The 20,974-nt window shown below is 48.7% G+C and overlaps 2 protein-coding genes across 2 annotated transcripts; both read right to left on the reverse strand.

Annotated features, from left to right (window-relative positions):
- Positions 1-3: 3 nt before the first annotated feature.
- LOC120450608 (laminin subunit gamma-1) lies at positions 4-9,118 on the reverse strand. Its single transcript, XM_039633743.1, has 10 exons — positions 9,065-9,118; positions 6,549-6,935; positions 6,121-6,254; positions 5,934-6,061; positions 5,252-5,866; positions 4,332-4,743; positions 1,675-4,260; positions 1,279-1,615; positions 914-1,214; positions 4-851 (listed from the first exon to the last, which is right to left on the reverse strand). The coding sequence occupies exons 2-10, from the start codon at positions 6,741-6,743 to the stop codon at positions 640-642; spliced, it is 4,920 nt and encodes a 1,639-aa protein (XP_039489677.1). The 5' UTR covers positions 6,744-6,935; positions 9,065-9,118; the 3' UTR covers positions 4-639.
- Positions 9,119-10,069: 951 nt separating this feature from the next.
- On the reverse strand, positions 10,070-20,703 carry LOC120448822. The gene is made up of 18 exons (XM_039631021.2): positions 20,568-20,703; positions 20,451-20,491; positions 19,897-20,202; positions 19,551-19,678; positions 19,144-19,248; positions 18,612-18,800; positions 18,401-18,531; positions 17,666-17,776; positions 16,967-17,061; positions 16,807-16,903; positions 16,654-16,746; positions 16,322-16,477; positions 14,310-16,257; positions 12,776-12,880; positions 12,519-12,700; positions 12,279-12,455; positions 11,902-12,224; positions 10,070-11,824 (listed from the first exon to the last, which is right to left on the reverse strand). Exons 1-18 carry the CDS (start codon positions 20,621-20,623, stop codon positions 10,257-10,259), a joined length of 5,811 nt encoding a protein of 1,936 aa, XP_039486955.1. The 5' UTR covers positions 20,624-20,703; the 3' UTR covers positions 10,070-10,256.
- Positions 20,704-20,974: the final 271 nt, after the last annotated feature.

Here is a 20,974-nt window from a genome sequence, read left to right on the forward strand (position 1 = left end):
ATGTTCGCTCGGGCGTTGTTATATTTTCCCAGTTCAATTCAGAGGGTCGATTTTTACAAAATTACAACGTTGGAAAAGTTATATTTTGAAGGGAAACTCTTTAAGCGACGACTTATACACAAAGATACATGGTAATTGTATTGGCACATTAAACGTAAATGACAAATATGTTAATATATAAGTGTTTAGAATAGACTTCCGGTGGAGCTACGGCAGAGATATAGATATGCGATTGGATTATCGGATTGTATGATTACAAGGTCTTGTGTGTTTCGTTAAGTGTCTCTTTTTTTTTAACATATAATACAGTCCGTGGCTGGCTTGAAACTGGTGAAGCACAGTTGGCAGTTGATTCTCGATGTGGTCATCATCATCCTAGTATCCTTGTATCATTAGAGTATATGGCATACAGTATGCGAACGATGATGCGATAAAGCTTAACGTTGCTCAGTTGGTCTCCTTTGTGGATCCTTGGGCTGGGTCACTAAACAGAATATTTCGGCTAAGGCACTAAAATTACATAATTTCATTCAACGTCTACGTTCTATCATAAATCTGATTTGTTCGTCTCGTCTCCGATCTTCGTTCTTAGTTAAAATTGAAGTAGTTGTTATGGGGAGTGGGGTGGTTCTCAGAGCTCTAGGGTTCGAGGCGATTGCGACTGAAGCAGCTATCGGGCAGGGCCTTGGAAATAAGTCCAATATTCAGGACTTCATCCTTGAGTTCCCTCAGCTCGGCATCGTACTTGTCGATCAGATTCTTCTGTATGGTTCGCTGTTCCCGATACTTTTCGATTCGTCCCGTCAGGTTGACGCGATTGATCTCACCCTCCACAGTGGCCAAACGATTCTCTGCGGGATTAATAGGGTTACTCATAAGAGAATTCAGTATTGAAAAGATTTCTCTGTCTTACCCAATTTATCCAAATCGCCCGTGTTGATGTCCTTCAGGTTTTCCAGCTCATCCTTGATGGCCGTCAGCTCATCATTGGCCTTCTCTATCTGCTTCTGGGCCTCCTGGGTATCGGCTTTGGCCTGGCCCACCTTTCGCTTGGCATCATCCACCAGGTTGTCGTCCTTGGTCGAGCTCTCCTCCAGTCCGACGATGTCCATTTCGGTGAGTTTCACACGGTGATTCAGTTGGTCGGCCTCAGCACGCAGATTGCGGGCAGCCACCTTGGTCTCATTGGCCTTGCGGCGGATTAGCTCAGCATCCTGTCAAGAAAGTGTACAAATTTAGTAAGGAAAAAGGATAAAAGCGTGTTTCTGAATGACTTACCTTGGAAGCCTGTTCGGCGTACTTCAGCTGCGCCTCCTGGGCATTCTTCTTGGCCTCGTTGGCATTCTTATTGGCTCCAGCGAGCGCCTCCTCCGCTTGGCTGATCAGGCTCTCCGCATTCTGGATCTCCTTCTCGATGTTGGGCACCGTCTGCAGGGCTTTCTCCGCACTCTCAGAAGAGCGCTGGACATCCGACTGGAAGCCGGCCAACTTCTCGTAGGTATTGTTGGCCTCCTTTAGGGTATTGTCGCCCTGTTCCACCGCCTTGGTGGCCTTGTCGTGGGCTGCCTTGGCTCTCTCCAGCAGCTCGGTGTCCTCCAGTTGCTGCTGCTCAGCTCTGTAATTACGTATCAAGTTAGCCAAGAGTTAGCATGGAATACGGATTAGAGTACCCACCTCTTAAGCAGCGCCTCCGTCAGTTCTTGCTCCGATTCGAAATCCGCAAAGAGCTCGCCGTTGCTGTTGGACAACTCAGTAATCTGCTTGAGCAGCTCATCAGCTCGTTCATTGGCCGCCACTGCGTCCTTCTTCAACTGGCTGATATCGATTTCCGGTTGGGTTTGACGATTCACTTCATTGAGCAGGGTCAATGCTGTATCGTAGACCTCGTTGGCTTTGCGAAGAGCCTCCTTGGAGGTCTGCACCACGACGCCCAGGGATTGCTTCACCTGGCTCAGCTCCATGCCAACCTCGAAACGCAGCTCATTGCCGATCTTAAGCTGCAAATCGATGGCACTCTTGGCCAGCTGATGGGCCTTCTCCACCGCATCCGTGGCATCCTTGGCGTTCTTCAGATCGAACTGGGCCTCCGACTCCAGTTTGTCGGCCAGGGCTCGAGCCTCCCGAGAGATGTCCGAGATCTGTTCCGATTGCTGTCCAAACTCCACAGACTTCTCCTTGGCCTTGGCCAATGCCTGGGCACCTTCGTCGTTCAGGAGGTCGAGTGCCTGTTGCAGTTCCTTCTTGGCGTTCTCGGTGATCTGGTCCAGAATGGTGTAGTTCTGACGCGCCCTGTCGATCTCCGCATTGGCATCAGCCTGGAACTTATCCGCACTCGCCAGGTGCTCCCTCACGCTGTCCAGGTGCTTGTGAAGATCATCGATGACCTCTGCGTAGGTCTGACCACCTTCGCCGGAATTATCGCGGGCGTCCTGGGCCAGGATACCCACCTTCTCCTGCACTGCCTTCAACTTGGCCTCGAACTCGTCATCATTGGTCACCGGGGTGCGGGCAATCTCGTCCAGCGTTTGACTAAGATTGAATAGCTTGGCACGATGCAAATCGGCGGCATCTTGCACAAGGTTATAGCAATCTGGGCAGTCGATGCAACCACGATGCCTGTCGTACTTGTTCTCCTTGCAGCGATCGCAACGACGTCCCTCCACGTTGTCATTGCACGGACACTGGCCATTCTGGTCGCACTGGAACCCCTTGGAGCCGCTCTCGTCGCATTCGCATGGCTTGCAGCCCTCGCTGGAGAATCCGTAGAAGAAGTTCTCGCACTGATCGCACCGCTGACCCATCACACCCGGTCGGCAGTGACACTGGCCAGAGTAGCGATCGCAGGTGGAGTTGTAGCTGCCCACCGGATCGCACAGGCAGTTCTCGCAGCCATTGCCCGATCGGATGTTGAAGTAGCCCGGCTGGCACTCTCCGCAATCCCTTCCAATCACATTCGGCTTGCACTGGCACTGACCGGTGACTTGGTCACATCGCGTGATACTCTGTTCATCCTGCTCCGTTCCAGCATCGTAGCAACTACAGCGGTCACAGCGTCCATGGGGCAAGGCGAGGGGATCTCCAAAGTGACCCGACAAACACTGATCGCAGTGCTCTCCGGCTGTGTTGTGGATGCACTTTAAGCACTCGCCCGTAGTCCGGTTGCAATTGCCCACGGCGTTGGGATCCACGTTGCCATTGCAGTCGCAGCTCTTGCACGTCTGCACATCGCCCAAGAGACCAGTGGGATCTCCGTAGAAGCCATCGCTACACTGCTCGCAACGGGAACCGAAGTAACCCTTCGGGCACTCCGTACAGATGACCGTGTCTTCGTTGATCTGCAGGCAGGCACCATCATTGGGACAGGGACAACGCTTGCAGTCGTTGGGAGTTCCGCCCAGGGCATTTCCGTAGAATCCCTTGGCGCACTGATCGCAGTTATCTCCGTGGGTGTTGTGCTGGCAGATGCACCTGCCCGTCTCCGAGTCACAGATGTCAGCATGGCCATGGCAATCACAGGGTATGCATGGCATGAAGGGACCACCGCGCGCGGGACTGTGGCGATAGCCGGGAGCACAGGACTCACAAAACTGGCCCAGGTAACCCTCCGGACAGGTGCACTGCTCGATCCAGGTGGCCGGATGACCGGCGGCTCCACGATGTGCCGTCTGCAGCTCGACATCATCCAGGATGGCCTCACCCTGCACCGAGTACGTGGCCCTGATCTTAATGGCCGTCAGATTGGACAGAATCGAAAGGAATCCACGAGCCGACTGGCTGGGCTGCCACTGGTAGTCATGATGTTCGTGCAGCCGGAAGGTATATTCCTTGACTCCCTGGTCGGGTATTCCATTGCCCTGGGCGAAGATGGGCAGCGAGATGCGGCTGCCAGCACCCTCTAAGATCACATCACTGACTCCCGTATTGGCCACCTGACCAACTAGCTGCAGCTTGAACTTTAGATCCCTGTTGTAGGAGGCACGCTGATCGCCGAGGAAGCGATCCGGCGCCTGGAAGTAGACGTGCTCGTTGCCCTGGGCGGTGGTTCCAATGCTCCGACTGTACTGGTTGTACTTGATGTCCACCTCGCGTTGGTTCAAATCGGCGGCCGTCCAGCGTTCCTTGAACTTGTTGAAGTTGGAGGTGACCGAGACGATTGAGTATCCTGGTGCAGTCATGCACTCGGAGGTGTGACCATAGCAGAAGCACGGGGTGCAGCCAAACCGATTGGTCTTGTCCAGATTGAAGAAGCCCGGCTTGCATCTATGAAAGAAATCAGAAGTTTAGTTGGAGTAAGTAGAGTTATCCTATGGCTTTGCATCAGAATAACTCACTCATTGCAGCGTCTGCCCTCCACATTCTCCTTGCAGAAACAGATTCCGGTGTCGGTGTCGCAGGCGGGAGTGTTCTGCTGGGATCCACCAATGTCGCATCCGCACTGCTGGCATCCATGGGGCCCGAATTGGTAGTAGTTGTTGTCGCAGCGGTCGCACTTGTCGCCGGTCACTCCCGGCTTGCACTGGCACTTGCCGTGGCTGTTGCACTGCAGCGATCTGGAGCCCACGGGATCGCAGGCGCAGTTGATGCAGTAGCCATCGTCGCGCATGTAGAAGTTCTCCTTGCAGCGTTCGCAGTTGGGTCCATCGCGATTCTCTCGGCAGTCCAGGCAGTGACCTCCATGACCCGTCCGGTTGAACAGCGCAGCGTCGAAGAAGCACTTGTCCGCCAATCCATTGCAGTTGCAAGCTGGGGATTGTGATATATTTTAGTGAATTTCCTTCATCTCTTTCAGAACTACTTTTACAGTTGATCAGGTACCAATTTGGCACCTCTGGCCCTATAAGATTGGTCTCCAAACTGTAATCATGCGACCATCCCTGCACAAAAGGCAGTACCAAAAAGAAGACCGCTGGCAAGCTAGGCGCAAACATGACTGAAGCTGATGGATGGACCGTCTTCGCTTCTCTCAAATGAAACTGACTCTAACGGCAAAGTGGTCTGTCCTTATAAAGAAGAAGGTATAGACTGGCTGCAGTGTCCAGCTAATTGAAAACCTGAAAGCACCTCTCCCCACCCCGTGAAAAGTGCAGTTGGGAAAAACTAGTTTAACAAATGTCGTGCCTTGTTACGAAGGAGTACTTTTGCTAGGTCAGCTAATATATCCTTTTTAAGAAAAAAATTCAGTTTCATCCAAATATTGATAGGAGAATAACTAATTTTTCTTTGAAAGTAACTATAAGATGATGGCACCCACCTTTGCACTCGTTCACCTCCGTCGAGGTGGACCTCTTCCACTTGAGGTCGTTGTAGAGCGGCAGACAGCGGTCGCAATCGGGTCCATCAGTGTTGTGCCGGCACTCGCAGACCAGGGTCCTCTCGCCATGCATTCCCGTGCTCGCGACACACTTGCTGGCATGTCCATTGCACTTGCAACGGGCGCCCACGGCAATGTCGCTGATGGCATAGAAGTACGACTTGAGCACCTGGGAATCACCGAAGAGCTCATCACCGAACGTGTTCAGTCGGTCCAGGGTAATACGGATGTCCGTGGCCGTGACCCACTCCTGCAGCTCTCCACTGCGCTCGAAATTGATGCCACTGGGCCGACCCTCCAGCGTGGAGAAGGCAATCTCACCGTCCCTCAACGGCGAGATATCACTGTACTCGCTGGTACACAGCGCATGCGCCTCGCCCTCCCCCTTGCGAATGGCTCGCGAGTCTGGCAGGGAGTAGGTGTCGCGACAGGTGGCACTGTAGAACTGGTAGGGAATCCAGGGTCCGGACTCCGAGGTCCTCTTGTAAATCGTAAAGGATTCGGGTCGTGGCGAGCGGAAGAGAATGCGCACGTAGGTGATGTCATAGGATTTTCCTGGGATTTAGGATGTATATTCATATTGAAAATATTGTATTTTAAACTAATTATCTAGTAAGCCTACCAAGGTGCAGAGTCAGATTCACGTAGTTCGGGTGCTGAATGCCCTCGAACATGGTCTCCGACTGCCACCAGGTGGGACTTTGCGGATCATGCAAGTCCGTCAAGAAGGATGGATTGTGATCATTGTACCTATATGCAAATAAATTATTAAATATTGAAATAGAAGATGTAGAACCCTTTTTACTCACTTGCAAAACTCGCAGTTCTTGTGGTTTTGGTTCATGGTCTGTATGCAGAAGTGGTTGTCGTTCTGCTCACCACAGGTGTTAGTGGACTCAATTTGCAGTTGATAGGCAGCGTTGATAAATTCTGGCAGACATTTCTAAGGGGTACACAATTAATACATTTCAATTTACTTCAGATAGCCATACGTAACTATAATTCATTAAAACGATTCTGTTTTGACTACAGTAAATTATAGATTCCCAGAACTTTCCCCCATTACTTCCCATCCTCCGAAACTGTCGCTCAATTACTCAATTAGCTGGCATCTCACACTCGAATTGACCCAGCCCAAAAGCAGCCGGATGCCCGACGACTAATTCCCAATTCTACTCAATTGGTTTGTGGACCAACAATGAGGGTAAACAGTGGCTTGGCACTCCGAGCCCCTTACCTGCGGTCTGCCGTATGGATCGTAGCACTCCAGGGCCGGCATGAAGGTGGTTCCGCGCAGCTCGTGACCTCCGGCGGAGTTGATGGGTGGACGCTGGGCGGCCAGGATGGCGGTGGAACAGCTGACGAACAGGACTCCGATCAGCAGGAGACGAGCCGTGGAGGAGCCACTGTGGCTCCACCGGCTGCGCTTCATGGTGGCTTCGGTTTTGGGTGGCTCGTTTGGCTACAGGTGGGTGCGGGTGTCACAAGGACGTGCGGAGAAGTTCCAAAGTCTATTTGGTTATCCGGGCTGGTGGGTTGTTCCTTTGAGGTTTTACTTTGGTGTCGCTCGTCAATTCATTACGATATCCTATTGCTATTGGTGGTGCCTGAGCGACTTCATATGCTGGAAAATGCACGAGATTATGAATCAGTTTAGATATACCAAATCGCAGAACATGTGTGGCACATATTGTTCCATGTTCCGGGGCCGATTTTTAATTAGTTCGCCGAGCAAATCGCTCGAAAAATAAACTTTACTGGCCAGGCCGGCAATGAGTTCATTTGCTTTTCGGGTAAACAAAACGAGAACTGCAAATGAAAATTTTAAACAACAAGCAGAGACATAAATAAACGCTCGAGCATGAGCTCCAGTCGAGTAGAGTGTATGTGGTTGTACTGCCCACCATGTGTATCTTCGCTATTCGGGAACTTGAAGTAATTCTATGCGATGATTTCATCTACTCCCCGACTCATTCCCATTCTCAATTTTGAGCTGCAACCGCCACAATTAATAATGAGGTCTTTAGTTTTTAGTATAGTATGTATGTATGAGCACTGCACTAGTTGCAAGGTTGGATTAATTTAGATTCTGCAGATCCGAGCTCTAAGATTAGTGTGTGTCTTTTCTATGAATTCAGTTAAGTAGAGGCACTAATTAGCAAATATTTGCACAGTATTTGCGGCAAGATGATATCACATCCTCTGAAAACGAATGCAATATGAGAGCAAACTCAAAGATTCCCTTGGATACAGGAAAATACCAGTTCTCGTGGGTGAGATGCGGAATTCAAGACTTCATCCAGCTGAAGGGACTTATATTCTTTATAAGCACTCCTCTGGAATTTCATTCAGTGATACCGATATCGTGGCTCTCAGTTTGAGTATGAGTTCCTAGAAACGCCGGCTCGTTCTATTCCAAAAGCATTTGCCTGCTCGAGATCACGATCCGATCCGAATCAGAGTTTTGTTTTATTTTTAAACACCGAAACACGAACAGAGTCCACAGCCGAGATTTATTTGAGTTCTATTAATTGTTTGCACATAAATTCTATGTTTATCAATGGCACCCATTTATTTCCCGCTTTTGTTGAATGGCCTGTCTTATCAGCCCGTTGGGCTTCTTACGGTTCGAAAACTATACGAAATCTGTTGTCAGGGCGCCCGACTTTCAGATGAACCCTTTGCGCAGAGTTCAGTTCAGTCCATCCAATCACATAACACTGATACTGGTACTGGAACTATACACCCCGCACACCACACACCACACACACTACATACTATACTGTATGGTATATGGTCGGAACGAACATCCGCTCCATTCAGATTTCAGATCCCATGTTGCACACAGCGGGAGTATGTACATATACATATGTATATAGACTGGGTCTTGAGCCGCGACGAGATACGCGCCTATGAAAACGAACACGAACACGAGTTCCTTTGGCGATAAGAATTTGGGGCTACGAACTAGCTGATATCACACTCTATATAAAGACTATAGCCCAAGTCTTGGTTTTTATATGGCTGAAGTGCGTTTTTGTTTGCACCTTTTGGTCTGTATCTTTATTGCTCGGTTTGTTTTTATCCACTGGTTCATCGACACAACACACTCACACTCACACTCGCATTCACAGTCACATACACACACACACGCACAACACGGCAGGTAGAGGGAAAACGGAGGAAAGCACTCAAAAACCGCTCAGATACTTTTACGAACTCCGTTTCGTATCTCACGGATGCACAGAGGGCGCAGCAACTGCGTTATTTTCGTTTATTTATCGGCTATATTTATATGGTAGATACATTTTCCGCTGCGACCGTTCGTCGAGCAACACATGGGCACTATTCGGCGATATTCCAAAATATATTTCTCTACTATTATTATTCCATAATTCATTATTAACAGCAGTTTTTCAAACTTAGCTGCACACTTTGCTGCCAAGTTGCATTTCTGCTGACTGGCGTTTTGAACTGGGATTGTGTTGCCTCGTTTTACGTGTAATTGTATCGGCACCTCGAAGGCAAGAACCTCACGGGGAAACACTCCGTCACATGCGAGATACTTTTCATGTTTCATTTTTTTTTTATCTAGGTGGGGGCTTTTCTTTGCCTTTTCTTTGCTGGCTGTCCAAGAAGCAGCAACAACAAGTTGGAAAAAAAAAAATATTAGATGACCGAGAAGACTTGAGACACGAGTGAATGTGGATTCGGTTCCACCAGATGCAGTAGCTCCACACCAGCACCACTTACTTCGTCGCTCAGAAGACGCAGGCAACCGTTAACGAGGACGTCCAATGCTCAACTGACTCTCGAGGAATGAATGCGAAGCCCAACGATCTTCGCTCGTTGAGTGAAACTCTGCACTCTGCGCTCAGTATCTGTATCTGTATGTTGTGATTGTATATTGTATCTGAAATTGTGGGAGAGCAGTCGGATCTGGTTGGATTGGAGTACTTGTGGTCGGGGCCGGGGCCGGGAGTTGGACTAATCAAAGCTCTCCAGTTGCGATGATCTTCCTTATGGCAGTAGTGCGGTTTAATTGTCTGGCTCTTTCGTACGAATTCCATTAATTGCTCATTTAGGCGCGCAAATATTTAAACAGCAGTCTGCTCAAAAAAGTCTTCTCCACATAAATGCCTAGAAATTTGGGAGGCTGTGAGAGCTGGACTCTCTGCTCTACTTTCCGCTTACTTTGTAGTTATTGGAGCTAGCAGGTTATCGCTGGCACAGCTGATAAGAAGGTTAATGTACCACTAACGTCGCCGCACTTTCGGTTTCATTGAAGGAACTAAAAGAGCGTACTAAAATTTGAGCTTGCGATCAAATATAAATTATTTGACCATTGTTCATTTGGGATAAACAATTTACATTTAGTTAATCCCAATAATTGTTCTTAATTGAGTATTATACGCAACGTGTTTCAGGTAAAAATTATATAAAATATACATATTAATATATGTGGTGAGGAATTTTTATTTAATGTTATAATTATATTTTTTTTGAGCCATATTTCAATTTCCTATTCAAATGTTTTAAATATTAAATTTGATCTGAGTGGCGCCACAACAGTGTGGCCACATTTGGAACTGTAAGGCACTGCTTGCACACACTGCTTGCCATGGTGTTTTGCAATACTAATCTTGGCGCGTTATTTAATTTCAAGTTATTTAACGCACATAAATTCGAGGACAAAAAATTAATATCAAAAGTGAAGAAAAACACATTTAAATTGTGTGCAAATTGTGTGTGGTTTATTGTTACTTTTTACGGAAATAAGCTTATGAATAAAACATCATTATTTCGTAAGGATCGAAAGATTTCTTTTTATATTCTGAAGAACAAGATTCAAGCTAAGTAGTAAGTGAATAGAATTTAGGAAGAATGCTAATATGTTTATTCAAGAAGACAATCTGGTGTTCAAGGCACTTCTTCGGTAGGTACATCATTCCTCCTGCTCATTCTCAATGTCAATCTTTATAATGTTGACCGTGGGCTCCGGGGAAGCACTCCGCGGCTCGGGAAGTCCATTTTGTGGAGCAGCAGCATCCACGATGCACTCATCGCTGCCGGTGGTGCTTATGGTAATTGTGGGTATGTTATCCGACCAAACGGAGCTCTGTGAATCCTGTCTCATGGTGCGACGGCGATGGGAATCGCTGCGTTTGGGAAACGTAATTGGACCGGCTGTGTCCAGTTCCTCCAGGTCATCGATGGTGGCCGTTGGAGCAGTGGTGGAGGCGTGCACCACTGGAGGCTTGGGTGGCTTGGTAGGCGGACGGGAGGATGTGCTGCTGCCAAAGTGCAGTGGTGCACTGGGCGTGGGCGATTCCGGTTCGGGAGTAGGTGGCATTTCCAAGGCCGTCGAACTGGACACGCTGGACAATACTGATGGTGGTGGCGGCGGTGTGTACGCCAAATAGGTGGGCGTCGTGGGACCCGGCGACTCATCCGAGCCCGGCTGCTCCACATCGTCCTTCTTGAGATTGACTGCCTCACGAACCAGGGCCAACAGGTTGCCGATCTTCTTGCGACCTTGCCGGGAAAGCACGGACAATTGCCGCTGGTGGTGACCCTGACCCTGGCTGGGAGTGGGTGAGGGCAGACTTCGTTCCTGCTCCTCAGTGCCGGACAGCTCGCTGTTCAGGTGCTCTGCGGCGGGAGTGGCTGGCACATCCGTGCTCCTTTCCACACTCCGCTCGTCGAACTTGAACACCTCGGGCTCCGGCTTGGCGGCAGCCACATTATTTGACTTGAATTTGTGCTTACGGAACTTGAACTTGCCCAAACTTCCAACGCCACTACCGCCGCCACTCTCCTTGGTTGTCGGCAAGGGTTTATCTTCCAGCTCCTGCGGCGGTTTTTTTTCATCAACTATGTGGAATTTGCTTTTGGCCAACGTGGGCGTTTCGGGTGTGGATTCCTCGGGCGCCACTGGTACCACTGGCTCTGCTGGCGAGATGGGTGTTTGTGGTGCTTCTGGGCTGGTGGGCGGTTCCTCTCCCTCGGCCTGCTCCTTGTGGCGCCTTAGTAGGCTGGCGCGGCGTTCGCTGACAATCCTTGAATTTGTATCCGGATCATGTTCGTTGTCCTTGGGCGATTCATAGGGCGGCGGCTGCTGTTGTGGCTGCCTGTGCCTGGTGTCCTTTTTGTCCTTCATGCTGCCCCTATCCTTGCGCTCATGTTTCTCCACTTTGAAGCGGCTCTTTGGATGCGTCTCCTTTACGGGAAAATTGCCAGTTCCAGCAGAGCTGGTTCCGGCCACAATGGATCCCGCTCGTGCCCGCTCCTGCTTGGCAATCTGCACGATGTCCACCAGCGATGGTTTGCGGGTACGCCGGATTTGCTGTAATCGCGACAGGCCAAAGCGTTTGTCCTTGGCCTCCTCGTCGTGGGGCAGGGAATCCTGGTGCTCGGTGTCCGTGTCATCGTCATCGCGCCGCACAAACGAATCCTCTTCCGACGTGGCGGACCCCTTGCGCAACGCCTTCTTCATGATGCGTGAGATTAGCTCTATGTGCAGGGAATGTGGAAGCGAATTAAATGAGTTGTGAACTTAAATCTTAAATCTCTGTCTTGACAGAGCTTACCTTTTCGGGCTTGATTTTTGTACTCCTCCGTATCAAAATCGGGTGGTTGAGTGGGTGTAACCGGTGAGCTGGCTTCGAGAACTTTGCGCCAGCGATTTGTCAGCGTGGTGGCCGTTGGTTCCGCCTGCTTGACCTCCGGAACCTTGAAGATCTTCTTGCGCTCCTCCTCGCGTTCCTTTTGGAGTTGGGTGCGCAAGTCCTGGTTGGCTTCGCGGAGGGCGCCAGTCAGCGAAACCAGGTAGTATATGATGAGGATAAGCAGCAGCAGAAGTGGAATCACAGTGCTCGAGGAGGTCAGATAGTCCAGGGGTTCGTGGAGTTGTCTGGAAAGTTTTGAATCATGATAAAAATCCTTTTCACTCGACTTAAAAACTTACTTTGGCAGAGCATTCCGCGTGGTGTTGGTAATGAACTCAGCTATCCTGTTGTACTCCGAGAAGGGTCCACAATGCCAGGAGGGGCGCAGCCAGACAATCGCATAGCCCACAGGCAGGACACAAAGGAAGAGCATGGTCAACAGCAGCGATAGGTAGAAGTTGTTCGATTTGGACGCCCTGCAAGGATTACGGATTACACCGAGTGTTTGCCACCAGATGAGACCAGATGAGACCACTTACTTGAACACCACCTCGTGCGGCACATTGCAGGTGAGCACTATCCACGAGCGGAAGTACATCATGATCATCAATTTGACCAGGTTGATGAGCACCAGGCCCGGCGAGAAGAATATGCCCATCCACACTTGGCCCTGGTTATTAATCAACGTCAGGATGTTCTCGGCTATCTTGAAGTCACCGTACTGCGGAGCGACAACAAAGCCTCACATTAGTCACTACCACGGACACCCGAAAACCGGATGGCATCGTCTGCTCACCTGGGGAAAGGTCTTCTCCATGTCCCAGCACCAGTTTTGATTGACATACCGCACGAAGAGGGCGCGCAGAAAGTCGATGCACAGCGGCGCCACAATGGACATCAGCTTTTTGGATTGAATTCGGTTTTGAGGTGGCAAGAGATACGGTGAGAAGTGGGATGGGGTTAAATAAGAGCTTTTGTAATGAACTTGGTAACCGGATGCTGGCGCTTAAAAGTAGTCACACGTAATCCGGATCGTTGCATATCCGATATTGTACCGCCTTCAATTCTAGATTACGGCTGAATTTACCTTCTCGATTCTGTGGTCGAAATTCATGCACGAACACGTGCCCCAAGTTTCGAATCGAAACCTGAATGAGATGTTTATGTCTTGTGGAGGTGGATGAGGATGAGCATGAGGATGTGGATGTGCACTGTGGTTGGGCATCCAAACCCAAACCCAAGCCGCACATGACCAAACCCAATTTCCCATCGCCTCTCTATTTTGTTATGCGTAAAGCATAAATGCGTTTAAGCCCGGCCCGTAACTTGCCTAATTTATGTGCTTAAATCGTTTAATAGAGATTATGTACGCCATGTTTGGGGGCCTCGGATAATCAAATCGAGCACGGGACCCATGTCTCTTATTTTTTTTTTGGGATTTCCGAGCGAAGGCCCACACACGGAGTTTACAAGAATGTCGGACAAATGCTAAGTACGAAATAAAAGGGCATGTAATCCCATGGATTGAGATGTCTACTACCAATAGGGTTATTGACTTCGGTGGTAGATATGCTTATCTCAAAAGTGCCTGGCTGACCTTGAAAACTTTGGCAATCCCATGAATTGGTTTACGATTAGACTGAAAGTTCACGGCCCAATGGGATGGCAATCGACACTCGACGTGGCAAATGGCCAAATAAAAGTTGCCATTCGACGGGGCAAAAGTTCACAATCATGCTTATGGCTTATGTAAATTTCTGACTGGAAATCGAAGAGCGAGTCCCAAGTTACCAAGTTACCAAGTTTCTGTTCCAATTCCTGTTCCGGCCACCAGCTGAGCTCCGCATCAATTGGGAAAAGGACTCCCGAGAGCGATTATTATGATAAAATGCCTTTCGCATTGCTGCTATTTTGCCTTTTTCTTGCTCAAATCGTTTGGCCTTTTAAGTCAAGTGGATTTCGGTTTTGCTAGACGAGCGCAAAAATTTGATTTTCAAAATTCCCATAGCCCCTTCAAAACGGAGGATACAAAAAATGAAAAAAAAAAAAAATAAAAGAAAGGAAAGGAAGACGAAGAGTACTCAAGTGCAGAGGCGGAAGACAAATTTTGCGTTAAATTTTCCGGATAATTTAGCTAAACGGGCTTTCACGCCCAGAAAGCTCCGAGCAACTCCCATTTGAGTTCAATCATATTTAAGTCTAAATAGATTCTGATACAGAGGCAGTGGCTTCCGAGCTGGCAGCCCAGGGAAATTGATAGCAGCAGCTCATGGTGATAAATTTCATTTTGAACTGCTGAGTAAAAAGGGGAACCCCGTAACCGCACTCACCCCGTCGAATACGATGACTTTGGAGAGCTCCTGGCCCAAGGAGGTCTCCCAGCACATGGTTGTCAGATTGGTTTGTATTTGCTTAATCGCCAGCTGCACTTCCTTCAGACGCTTCTGTTTCCGCTCCAGCGGCGTGAGTTTCACGGTGGTTAGCTGCTTGGAGTCGCTGCTCTGGGTGGTGCTATCCGGATTCTCGGTGGTGCTGCCCAAAATGTCATCGCCTTTGGGGCAAATGGTAATCACACACTCCTCCAGGAACTCGCTGTCTCCATCGTAGTAGATGGTACTCCCCAATTCCGATATGTCCACATAGCCCACATAGTAGGGCCTATTCTCCGTTCCCTCAGTGGTGCTGTATTCATCTTCTGCGGTGGTGCTACTGCTGCTTTCGAAGGCGTTGGTGGTGCTCTCTGGACTCGAGGACTCAGTGGAACTCTCCGTTGTTGAGGACTGCTCCTCGGTGGTGCTGGTAAGTTCAGTGGTCGTGGTTCGGTATCTCCACCTGGGTCTTCTTGTAGTTGTGGTGGTGCTGGTGGTACTTGTGGTTGTGGTACTCCTGCTCTTGAGTCGTCTGCGTCTTTCCCACTCCTCCTTGGTTAAAAATCCCCTAGGAACTCTTTTTGTTGTGGTGGTTGCCGGTGTGGTTTGTCTGAAGGATGCCCAATTAAAGGGCCACCGACTAGGTGTAGTATTCCCCGAATCAGTGGTTTCTCCTGGTTGTGCAGCTATGACGGCGGAACCGTTACGATGTCGCCTGCTGTACTTGCTCGTAGGGAATGGTGATTCAGGCAATGCCCTTTTCCTGCGGCTTTTCGTCTCATTTTCATCGAGTTGCTCCAAAACTTTGGCCAGAGGATCGTCTGCCTGATCAGTGCTTTCCTGTTCATCAAAATCCTCAATTTCCGATGGTTCCGAAGAGTAATCCGTTATATCGGAGTAGCTATAATTATCCGGAGCGTCTGATGTGGAATCGCTGCCATAATCGTAGGAGCCCTCGTCATCTCCGGTGGTGTAGATAAAGTTATCCTCTCGCTGTGGTTTCTCCGTGGTTGTGGTTGTAGTTACTTTGGTGGTGCTGCTTAATGGTAAACTGGTGGTACTTGTTATCGCTTTTGTGCTCAAAGTGGCGGTGTTTGTTGTTGAGTCTGGACTTTCAGTACTTATAGGTGTTTCCGGAGAGGATGCATTGGTTATGGATTTTGTAGTATCTGGTATTGTACTATTCATTTCGAGTGTGGTGATCTTATGTGTGGTTGTGGTAAGTGCAAGTGTGGTTGTGGCTGGTGCTTCTGTGGTTGTAGTGGCTCCTTCAGTGGGTGTGGTTGCCGCAGTGGTTGTTGTCGAGGGCGGTAGAGTTGTCCAAGGTGATGTCGTTGTTGTTGCCGGCTTTGTTGGCTCTGTGGTTGTGGTGGCTAATGTGGAGGACAATGTATTAGGCCATGTAGTAGGTATTGTTGTAGGTAATGTCGTAGGTAATGTCGTAGGTATTGTCGTAGGTAGTAGCAATGTGGTTGGTAAGGTTGGTGGCACCATGGCTGGTGTTGTCAGGTTGAGAACCATCAAGGTGGTGGTCAAGTTCTTGCCACTGATGATGTTGCGCCGCAGCTTTGAGCATTTTACAGTCATGTTATAGCACTTGAGACGCTGCACGGTGGTGGAGATTAGGGTGGCAGCGGCTGTGGTCGAAAAGAGGCCACCAGCATCCTCACCCCAACTTGCAGTTGAGGTGGAGTCATCGAACAGCCCATCCGAAGTACTTTCTCCATATAGCGAAGTTGTGGGGGTCATGGCCCTGAGAGCCTCAATCGAACTAAGTAGATGCTTCAGCTCCATGGTGTTTGTTTCGTTCTCCAATTTCAACATCTGAAGCGGCTTCTCCTTACTGTTGATCTTGTAGATGAAGGAGAACATCAGCGAGTACAAATTCAACATGTTCAGGATCATAATGCTGCAAAGTAGGGGTCACTTCAGTTATGTGCAATTATTTATGATTAGCACTGGTTATCCCTCACCGAGCCAATTGCAAGCGCAGCTGCTGCCTGGGATGCCAGTTCTCGAACAGACCCAGTGCCTCGAATATCATGGGCAGGAAGAAGGAGAGCAGGGTCATGGTCACGTTCACCGCATTGCGGCTCAGCCAGTTGTCATGCTTGGCCAAATCCTCTGAGCTGTAAATAAAAATTATTTCAGCAGTATTTCAATTTTAAATTGTGATGTAACCAATTTCCTATATAACTATACGTATTTAATTTCCCATTAAAAAAGATAGCAAATATTTATCAACGAATTTACATCACTATTTTTCTGCGCATTTCTTCAATCTTCATTTCCCCAATCCACTTACTGATTAACCAGCAGCACCACCGTGGCTCCCGACAAGCCCAGCAGCCCCATCACCAGGATATTGACCAGGATCCTCTGGAGTATGACCCGCCAGCTGAAAGGACATGGCGTATCGATTATGGTAAGTAAATAGCTTCAGTTGGCCGCGACTTACTTGCGATTATCCTTCTTTTTCTCCGCCTCCTCCAGCAGCGCCTCCTTGAAGCCCACGACTACGGATGCGATGCGATTGTGTGCCGTTTCCGCGTGTCCTGTGGGAGATGCAAAACTTGTGATGATGGCAGCTCGTTGCGCCACTGACGCCGCCCACTTACCAATCATAAAGTCCCAGCCGGTGAAGAGCTTCCACGAGAAGACGCACTCGTCGTCCTTCGAGGAAAGTTTCGAGTTGCGCGAGTTTTCCGCCATTCTGTCCAAGTATCGAAAGAGGAAATTTAGCCATAATTTGTTCTGAAATCCCGGCAATTCCCATTTTGAATGCCGGATAGCATTGCAATTCGGTTAATCCACGCACGTTGAGAACGTGACCCGCAAAAGTGGCAAAAGTGGCCAAATGGAAAGGTCAGTGCCGACTGCTCACTGTTGACATTGCTGCTTTGTTCAATTACGAAATCAGCATAATGCCGACAAAGCCATTAAAGCGTGTCAGACGCCCAACGGTCAAAATGGCGTTTTGCCGTTTCCGTTTCCTGCCCCGCCCCCCCACGCTACCCGCCCCCTTTTGGAGCACGTGTCTGGTAGTGTGCGTGCGTAAATCATAATGGCCAATGCTTTTTCCTTTGATTATTTCGAGGCGTAGAAACTTTTTCAGGCCCCCAGACACGCCTCGTGGCCAAGATTTGTATTATTTAATCAGCGCTTCAGAGTTGTTTAATTAATTAACGAGCATTCTGGCATTTAGTTTGCTTTTTGCGGCTTCGATGACCAGGAACTTAATGAAAGGCCTACACAAAACTGGGACCCATACCCATGACCCCTTGGCCCCTATTTCACCGTGATCCCATCATACTCACTTCCTTAACGTGGCCACAAAGCTGTAGATGTAGACCAGAACGGCGGTAAGGAAATAGGCCAAGGGCAGCTTATATCCGGACGTGCTAATGCCGGATGTGCTTGAATAGTATCTGGGGGATAGGAAAACAGTGGAAGATATGATATGGGATATTGCCAGCAATTAATAGAGCTCTCATACCCAAAAAAGAAGTACAAATATATAACTACATTAGCACATAACTTTCTTGGAAAGTTATGACACCTATTTTCTGTTGAAAAGGCTAATAAAATTTCAGCTTCTGCTCTAAAAGAATTATTATTGATTCATTTTAAACAGACTGACTTGCAAGAGAAGCTCAGCACTTGCCCAACCAAAAGGGAGTCTCGCAAACAAGTGGCTTACCCATAAAACATAGGTGAATATTTGAGGTATCCCTCGAACTCCCAGAACGTGAAACGTATAGTGAACGTATAGACACTGGAGCGTCGCCGCTCCACACTGTCCAGCACGTGATCCATGGGACTGGATGCAATTAATAGAGCTCTCATACCCAAAAAAGAAGTACAAATATATAACTACATTAGCACATAACTTTCTTGGAAAGTTATGACACCTATTTTCTGTTGAAAAGGCTAATAAAATTTCAGCTTCTGCTCTAAAAGAATTATTATTGATTCATTTTAAACAGACTGACTTGCAAGAGAAGCTCAGCACTTGCCCAACCAAAAGGGAGTCTCGCAAACAAGTGGCTTACCCATAAAACATAGGTGAATATTTGAGGTATCCCTCGAACTCCCAGAACGTGAAAAGATTGCCGGCCACCCGAGCCTCCGGGTCGGACATCCTTTTCCTGGGATCCGTTTCGCCGTGCTTTGTGGCAAAGTACTGGAACAAAGCCAAGCGGATACATAAATGTGTGTAAAGTGTGTGTGCCAAACGAATTGGCTACTTCTGCGGACACTCACCTCGGGGCCAATGACGAAGGCGACCAGCGGAATGGCAATCATGATATTGACCCACATAAGCCATCGCAGGAATGTAAAGTAGGAGGCCACGCCGGAGCCGAAGTGCGATTCGATTTCCTTGATGCGCAGCTCCCAGGGAATGAGGACGGTGAGGAAGCTGGCCGTCTCCCGTTTCCAGTGTCGCCATCGCTGCAGAAGACGTCGGATGCAAGAAAGGATTTATTTCTCGAAAGGAATGGCAGCCGGCACAAGTTCGTATTTTAATTGGTCGCCCAGCAGCGAGAATGCCATGGGGCTTACTACTACACATAGCTCGTTGAACTATGCGAACAGTGGGGATTTATTGAATGTCCGTCCCTTTCCGACCGGAAAGTGGCCCATAAATTGTGTAAACATAAATATTTTTTGCTCGGCTTGGGTGACATTCGCCTTGGGCCCGTTGCATTTCGCATTCTGCAGGCGTTTCCGTCGAGGGAAAAACCACAAAAAAAGAAAACAGAGAGAGAGAGAAGGGGGTAACAAAATCACTTACTGCCGCCATTAAAATTTTAAACCTCGCCCACAAGTCTCTGGTGCTGCGTGACATGGCGAAGCGCTCCTGGAGCGCGCCCTCGTGGCGTGCCACATATGTTTTGGCCTGTCAACACATCGAAGGAGCCGCAGGATCCGCAAAGTCCAAACATCATTAAAAATTCCAGGGTGTAGCGAAAGATGGGAGATAAAGAGTGTTTGTGTGTGAATGAAATCGAAAAGTTTGGCTCAGGATTTGATGATGTGTGCGGGGTGGTTTGGTCCTGGCAAGGAAGAAAAAGCGGTCGTAACATTTTCAACGACCTGACAAGCGGCGTGAAAACGAACGCGCCCAGTTTTGGGCGAAATCCCCAAACCAACCAAATTCCACTCCCATCTAGAAAAGCGTGTGGAGTGGACGACACCCACCTGCCGCACCAACTTGAGCTTCTTGCGGATGGGCCATGGCTGTAGCTTCACCGACTGTATGACCTCCTTGTGCAGGCGGATGTTCTCAAAGATTTGCTCTTGCGTCGACTCCTGATTGGTGCCCTCCTCTGCAAAGTGAAACGAAAGTCAAAGCAAGGCAAACAGATTACACATACGCCCCGTATGCCACGCCATCAAAACGTTCCGCACGTAGCATGAAAAATTACGAAAAACAGGCCCCCAGACGTTGATTAGCCGCCACTCGAGGACCGAGGAGAACCGGGGAGCATTCCGCTCGTTAACTAAACGAAATCTGCTCCGGACACTTATGGGTACACGGACTTGCCTGAACTTGTCGTATAGACACTGGAGCGTCGCCGCTCCACACTGTCCAGCACGTGATCCATGGGACTGGATGCACGTCTCGAACTCCGGCTGCCGCGTTTGCCCCGATAGCCGCGCACACTGGCACGTCTCTGCATTATTGCCGATACGGAAATTGTGTAGCTCTCCTCATCGTCAATGTCGCCGCCGCCGCCATCCTCGTCGAATCCGATTCCGATTCCGATTCCTGGCGGACGCTGCTGGTGGGCGAAGTGGGGTTCCTGGTGGCAGCTCTCGGCGTCGCTGCTCTGGTTTTGCAGTGGGAAATCTGGAGTGGGCGGTCATTAAATGGTTACTTTATATTAAACATTACAGCAAAGAATATCCGGGCTTTTAAAAAAAAGGAGGTTTGATTTGTATAAAAAGAATTTAAAGCAAAGTACTAAAAAATGTGTAGGTACTTAATACTTACTGGATAATATAAATTACATTTCTATTTATATAATATTCACAAAAGCATACTACTATTATGGCTGATATAAATGATATATTTTTAAGTAGGTAGATGTTGCGTACCGTTCAATTCGTAGGATCTGTGTTCCTCCTGTGACGCAGTTCTTTAAAAAAAACAGATAGAAACACAGCGACGGAGGTAGTAGCTCGTGGTCTGAAGTATCCCTTTAAAGGACTCACCTCCTGCCCCGTTGTCCTTTGTAGAATTCCCTCTTCGCATCGGCGCTGCTCTGCATTTGCCAGCCACCTCTATCCAAGTCGCATGGCGGTGCCCAGGTCACAGAAAGTTGATGTGGCGAGGTGACTCCCGAGTTGTTCTACGAATGGACGATGGCAAGAGCTTCACTTAACGAATTTTCAAGTGCTGCTCTGGGACAGCTAATTACTCAAATCACACTGCTACTCTTTGCGTGTGGAGGTGGAGCGACCTTCACTGTTTGGTGCTTATTTATTAATTCCACTGCTGTGCAAATTTATGGTTACATCTCTTCTAGTGCCCTCAAAGAAAATCTCTTCAATGGTAATGGACAAGCTAGCACTTTTTGCTCCCGATTTAGCCAGTTAGCCAGTTAGCCAGTTGTAAGCCG

This window comes from Drosophila santomea, chromosome 3L (assembly GCF_016746245.2).
Source record: "Drosophila santomea strain STO CAGO 1482 chromosome 3L, Prin_Dsan_1.1, whole genome shotgun sequence".
NCBI classification, from domain to species: Eukaryota; Metazoa; Arthropoda; class Insecta; order Diptera; family Drosophilidae; genus Drosophila; species Drosophila santomea.